This window comes from Theropithecus gelada, unplaced genomic scaffold, assembly GCF_003255815.1.
Source record: "Theropithecus gelada isolate Dixy unplaced genomic scaffold, Tgel_1.0 HiC_scaffold_961, whole genome shotgun sequence".
NCBI classification, from domain to species: Eukaryota; Metazoa; Chordata; class Mammalia; order Primates; family Cercopithecidae; genus Theropithecus; species Theropithecus gelada.
In genome coordinates, this window is record NW_020266401.1 from 917 (window position 1) to 7,593 (window position 6,677).

The following is a 6,677-nucleotide window of genomic DNA, read 5'->3' on the forward strand; positions in this document are numbered from 1 at the left end:
ATTCTTCACAGAACTAGAAAAAATAATTTAAAAATTCACATGGAACTAAAAAAGAGCCTGAATAGCCAAGGCAATCCTAGGCAAGAGGAACAAAGCTGTAGGTATTATGGTACCAGATTTCAACTACACTTCAGGTCTACAGTAACCAAAACAGCATGGTACTGGTACAAAAGCAGTCATATAAACAAATGGAACAGAATAGAGAACCCAGAAATAAGACCACATACCTACAACTGTTATCTTTGACAAACCTGACAAAAACATGAAATGGGGAAAGAATTCCCTATTTATAAATGGTACTGGGATAACTGGCTAGCCATATGCAGAAGATTTAAACTGGAGTGCCGCCGGGGAGTGGGTCCAGGTGTTAGGAGAACTCCCACGTGGGACAAGATGGTGTCTTCGACCGAGGTGAACTTCAACCTGCAGGCTCTCCTGGAGCAGCTCAGCCAGGATGAGCTGAGCAAGTTCAAGTCTCTGCTCAGGACAGTCTCCTTGGGAAATGAAGTCCAGAAGATCCCCCAGAAGGAGGTAGACGAGGCGGATGGGAAGCAACTGGCGGAAATCCTCATCAGCCATTGTCACAGCTACTGGACGGAGTTGGCGACCATCCAGGTCTTTGAAAAGATGCACCGAGTGGATCTGTCTGAGAGAGCAAAGGACGAACTCAGAGAGGCAGCTTTGAAATCAATTAATAAAAACAAGCCTTTATCATTAGGGATAACACGGAAAGAAAGAGAACCTGTAGACGTGGAGGAAATGCTGGAGCGTTTCAAAGCAGGAACACTAGAGTGCACAGAAACAGAGGAAGACGTCACCGTCCTGACTGAAGTCTTCAAAGTCAAAGGAGAAAAGTCAGATAACGAGGATAGGTACAGGCTTATACTGAAGACGAAGTTCCGGGAGATGTGGCAGAGCTGGCCTGGAGACAGCAAAGAGGTCCATGTTATGGCTGAGAGATACAGGATGCTGATCCCATTCAGCAACCCCAGGGTGCTTCCCGGGCCCTTCTCACACACAGTGGTGCTGCACAGTCCTGCAGGCCTTGGGAAAACCACGCTGGCCAATAAACTAATGCTGGACTGGACAGAGGACAACCTCATCCAGAAATTCAAATATGCATTCTACCTCAGCTGCAGGGAGCTCAGCCGCCTGGGCCCGTGCAGTTTTGCAGAGATGGTCTTCAGGGACTGGCCTGAACTGCAGGATGACATTCCACACATCCTAGCCCAAGCACAGAAAATCTTGTTTGTGATTGACGGTTTTGATGAGCTGGGAGCCCCACCTGGGGCGCTGATCCAGGACATCTGCGGGGACTGGGAGCAGCAGAAGCCGGTGCCGGTCCTCCTGGGGAGTTTGCTGAAGAGGAAGATGTTACCCAAGGCAACCCTGCTGGTCACCACGCGGCCCAGGGCCCTGAGGGACCTCCGGTTCGTGGCAGAGCAGCCGATCTACATAAGGGTGGAGGGGTTCCTGGAGGAGGACAGGAGGGCCTATTTCCTGAGACACTTTGGAGACGAGGACCAAGCCATGCGTGCCTTTGAGTTGATGAGGAGCAACGCGGCCCTGTTTCAGCTGGGCTCGGCGCCCGCGGTGTGCTGGATCGTGTGCACGACTCTGAAGCTGCAGATGGAGAAGGGGGAGGACCCGGCCCCCACCTGCCTCACCAGCACGGGGCTGTTCCTGCGCTTCCTCTGCAGCCAGTTCCCGCAGGGCGCACAGCTCTGGGGCGCGCTGCGGGCGCTGAGCCTCCTGGCCGCGCAGGGTTTGTGGGCGCAGATGTCCGTGCTCCACGGAGAGGACCTGGAAAGCGCTGGGGTGCAGGAGTCCGACCTCCGCCTGTTCCTGGACAGAGACATCCTCCGCCAGGACAGAGTCTCCAAAGGCTGCTACTCCTTCATCCACCTCAGCTTCCAGCAGTTTCTCACTGCGCTGTTCTACGCCCTGGAGAAGGAGGAGGAGGACAGGGACGGCCATGCCTGGGACATTGGGAACGTGCAGAAGCTGCTTTCCAGAGAAGAAAGACTCAAGAACCCCGACCTGATCCAGGCAGGACGCTTCTTGTTCGGCCTGGCTAATGAGAAGAGAGTCAAGGAGTTGGAGGCCACCTTTGGCTGCCGGATGTCACCAGAGATCAAACAGGAATTGCTGCGATGCGACATAAGTCGTAAGAATGGACATTCCACGGTGGCGGACCTGAAGGAGCTCCTCTGCTGTCTGTACGAGTCTCAGGAGGACGAGCTGGTGAAGGAGGTGATGGCTCAGTTCAAAGAAATATCCCTGCACTTAAATGCAGTAGACATTGCGCCGTCTTCATTCTGCTTCAAGCACTGTCCAAACTTGGAGAAAATGTCACTGCAGGTGATAAGAAAGGAGACGCTCCCGGAGAATGTTGCTGCGTCTGAATCCAATGCTGAGGCTGAGAGATCCCAGGATGATCAGGACATGCTTCCTTTCTGGACGGACCTTTGTTCCATATTTGGCTCAAATAAGGATCTGATGAGTCTAGAAATCAATAATAGCTTTCTGAGTGCCTCCCTAGTAAAGATCCTGTGTGAACAGATAGCCTCTGACAACTGTCATCTCCAGAGAGTGGTGTTCAAAAACGTTTTCCCAGCTGATGCTCATCGGAACCTCTGCCTAGCTCTTCGAGGTCACAAGACTGTAACGCATCTGACCCTGCAAGGCACTGACCAGAAGGATGTGCTTCCCGCCTTGTGTGAGGTCTTGAGACACCCAGAATGTAACCTGCGATATTTCGGGCTGGTGTCTTGTTCTGCTACCACTCAGCAGTGGGCTGATCTCTCCTTGGCCCTTGAAGCCAACCGGTCCCTGATGTGCGTAAACCTCTCCGACAATGAGCTCCTGGATGAGGGTGCCAAGTTGCTGTACACAACTTTGAGGCACCCAAAGTGCTTCCTGCAGAGGTTGTCGTTGGAAAACTGTCGCCTGACAGAAGCCAATTGCAAGGACCTTGCTGCTGTTTTGGTGGTCAGCCGGGAGCTGACACACCTGTGCTTGGCCAAGAACTCCCTCAAGGATACAGGGGTGAAGTTTCTGTGTGAGGGCCTGAGCTACCCCGAGTGTAAACTGCAGGCCTTGGTGCTGTGGAACTGCGACATCACGAGCGATGGCTGCTGCAGTCTCGCAAAGCTCCTCCAAGAAAAATCAAGCCTGTCGTGTTTGGATCTTGGACTGAATCACATAGGAGTTACCGGAGTGAAGGTCCTGTGCGAGGCTTTGAGCAAACCACTGTGCAACTTGAGATGTCTGTGGTTGTGGGGATGTTCCATCCCTCCCTTCAGTTGTGAAGACCTCTGCTCTGCCCTCAGCTGCAACCAGAGCCTCATCACTCTGGACCTGGGCCAGAATCCCTTGGGGTCTAGTGGAGTGAAGATGCTGTTTAAAACCTTGACACGTCCTGGCACCCTCCAGACACTCCGGTTGAAAATAGATGACTTTAATGATGAACTCCATAAGCTGCTGGAAGAAATAGAAGAAAACAACCCACAACTGATTATTGATACTGAGAAACATGATCCCCGGAAAAAAAGACCTTCTGCTCATGACTTCATGATCTGAATCCCCCCGAGTCGTTCATTCTCCATGAAGTCGTTGATTTTCCAGGTGTTGGTGAACTGCCTGTGACTCCTCTTCTCCCCCGCCCCCACTCCTCAGGGATCATGAGTTCACTGCTAGGCTAGATGTTTCAGCCATGGTTCTACCTCTGTTTTACACGTGCACACGTCCTTTGTTACATATGAAATATCTGTATCACGGGTACATTGAGAGAAATAAAGGTGAGAGCATTCACAAAAAAAAAAAAAAAAAAAAAAAAAAAAAAAGAAGATTTAAACTGAACCCCTTCCGTACACCATATACAGAAATCACCTCAACATGGATTAAAGACTTAAATGTAAAACCCAAAACTATAAAAACCCTGGAAGACAACCTAGGCAATACCACTCAGGACATAGGCATGGGCAATGATTTTATAACAAAGATGCCGAAAGCAAGTGCACCAAAGCAAAAATTGACAAATAGGATCTAATTAAACTAAAGAGCTTCTGCACAGCAAAAGAAATTATCAACAGAGTAAACAGACAGCCTACAGAATGAGGGTAAATTTTTTGCAAATTATGAATCCAACAAAGATCTAATATCTAGCATCTATAAGGAACTTAAACAAATTCATAAGAAAAAACAAACTAACTCCATTAAAAAGAGAGCAAACGGTATGAATAGACACTTCTGAAAAGAAGACATACATGCAGCCAACAAACATATGAAAAAAAGCTCAACATCACTCATCATTAGAGAAATGCAAATCAAAACCACAATGAGATACCATTTCACACCAGGCAGAATGGTGATTATTAAAAAGTCAAAAAATAACAGATGTTGGCAAGGTTGTGGAGAAAAAGGAACACTTATACACTTTTAGTGAGACTGTAAATTAGATCAGCCATTGTGCGGTGATTTCTCAAAGGCCTTAAGACAGAAGTACCATTATACCCAAAAGAATATAAATCATTCTGTTGTAAAGACATAGACACATATGTTCATTGCAGCAATATTCACAATAGAAAAGACACGGAATCAACTTAAATGTCCATCCATGATAGACTGGATAAAGGCAATGTGATAGATACATACCATGTAATACTATGCAGCCAGTAAAAGGAACAAGATCATGTCCTTTGCAAAGACATGGATGGAGCTGGAAGCCATTATCCTTAGCAAACTAATGCAGGAACAGAAAACCAAATACTGCATGTTCTCACTTATAAGTGGAAGCTAAATAGCTAAATGTATCTGTCTAGTTGCCAAACTTTCCCTTGGTGTGTATTTCTAGTATTTTTCCATTGTGGCCAGAGAAGATATTTGATATGATTTCAGTTTTTGAAAATTTGTTGAGACTTGTTTTGTGGCTTAACATAGGCTCTCTCCTGGAAAATGTTCCACATGTTCATGAAAAGAGTGTATATTCTGTAGTGTTAAATAAAGTGCTCTGTAAATATCTGTTATCTTTATTTGGTCTAAAGTTCAGTTTAAATCCAATGTTTCTTTCCTGATTTTCTGTGTAGATGATCAGTCTTATGCTGAGGCTGGGATGTTGAAGTCTCCTCTCTAACTGTATTGCAGTCTATCTCTCTTGTTACATGTAGTAATTTTACAGGATGCTCTTTGTTAGAAAAGGAAATGATTTGGGGGCTGCATTTCATTTTAAAAAACCTTACTGAAGACTTCTATACCCTCACTATCTGCCGAAATAATTTCTTCTCAACTCCTATATCACTGCCAGACTCTGAGCCAGAAAGAGGTGACACAGAGGCTGGGACTGTGCAGAATGTATTTTAGTAGAAGTGGTTGAATGGGAGTAGTGATGTCCAGTTTCCAGGTGCAGCAGTGACATCTGTCCTGTCCTCAGGGTCCAGTGTCCAGCACCAGGTGTCAGAAGTGTGAGCAGTGGCGTCTGTGCTCAGCAGCAGGGGCAGTTGTTCCCAGGAGGGACCTGATCCAGGGTGGGCTGTGGATTCTGTTCCTGGATGTGTAGTTTCCACGCTGGTTCTGTGGCCTTCCCTGTAAGGTCAGCCAAGAGAAAGGATGAGAAGGAAACCCAAGGTCAGACGAGGAAGTTTGTTAACCTGCCAGCTGCTCCACCACAGACAGAGGAGGCAGCACCAAGCTTACAGAATGAGGGGTTTATATTGAGGAGGGGAGTGTGAGGGAGGTCTTTGGTATGGCCACCTCCTGGGGTTGTTTGCTGGTTAATTTTGCCATATATCACTTTGTGACATTTATTACGTTTTTTACAGGAGGGTTTAGGTACAGTTTATTTATGCTTCGCACGACCTCCCCCTGTGCAGTCTGGATGGTTTGTATTTAGGGTTTGCTTATTGCAGGAAAGTGTGATAAGTGAAGTCTGCTGGCTTCACAGCTGCACCTAGATAAGGGCTTAGAAATGTAAAGAGGCTTGGGGGACGGAGAAGAGTCGCAGAGCATTAGGGGGAGGGGTGGGCAGCTCAGAGAGGTTTTGGGGCAGTGTCCGCAGTACCAAGAAGCTTTTTGGGGCAGTTTGTCCCTAACATTCCCCACAATAAAATTAGCCCCCAATACCACGTATACTACTTCATGTGTAAATTAGAGAACTGGTTTCCATAGTTTGCTCCAAGAAGTGAGTGAGAAATGAGTCTGTGGACGAGTGTCAGAGAGCGGCATTCAGGGGGTTCTTTGTGCGAGAGCCACATCCTGAATTGTGTACCTGGCCTCTACCCCATGGTGGAGAGAACAACAGGGAATATCACATCTCATAACTGATGATACACATCCTCCCTTTTCTTTTGCAAGAAAAATCCTCTTTTAAACAAGATTTGAAAACCCACCCCACCCACCCACCCTGGCCACTCTCTGATCTCTGGTCTCAGTGGTTCCCAATCTGGCTGAGCAACAGGATTGCTGGTGGGGCTTAGAAAATACGCAGGCCGTTTCCCAGAATGTCTGTCTCAGAGTATTACGCACAAGACCAAGGAATCACTTATATAACAAGGGTTATAGGTGAGACTGATGCTCAGGCATGTGGGATCCTGGTGTTCTTGATCTGGAGACCAGCAGCATGAGCTCCAGCCTTGTTATAAATCAAGAATCTCTTGCTCGACTCCAGACTTCCTGGATCT

At 47.4% G+C, this 6,677-nt stretch overlaps 1 protein-coding gene across 7 annotated transcripts; it reads left to right on the forward strand.

The window, feature by feature from the left end:
- The first annotated feature begins 350 nt into the window (after positions 1-350).
- LOC112618092 (NACHT, LRR and PYD domains-containing protein 2) lies at positions 351-3,839 on the forward strand. 7 transcript variants are annotated; one of them, XM_025374691.1, is made up of 2 exons: positions 351-2,335; positions 2,603-3,839. In XM_025374691.1, the coding sequence occupies exons 1-2, from the start codon at positions 394-396 to the stop codon at positions 3,580-3,582; spliced, it is 2,922 nt and encodes a 973-aa protein (XP_025230476.1). In that variant the 5' UTR covers positions 351-393; the 3' UTR covers positions 3,583-3,839. The 7 variants fall into 7 exon arrangements, with proteins under 7 accessions (XP_025230476.1, XP_025230472.1, XP_025230474.1 ...); XM_025374687.1 differs by having other exon boundaries at positions 351-769; positions 833-3,839; XM_025374689.1 differs by having other exon boundaries at positions 351-3,286; positions 3,455-3,822.
- Positions 3,840-6,677: the final 2,838 nt, after the last annotated feature.

Excerpts from the sequence above, each read along its gene's own strand:
- LOC112618092 (XM_025374686.1), top strand. The coding sequence starts at position 394 with ATGGTGTCTTCGACCGAGGTGAACTTCAACCTGCAGGCTCTCCTGGAG.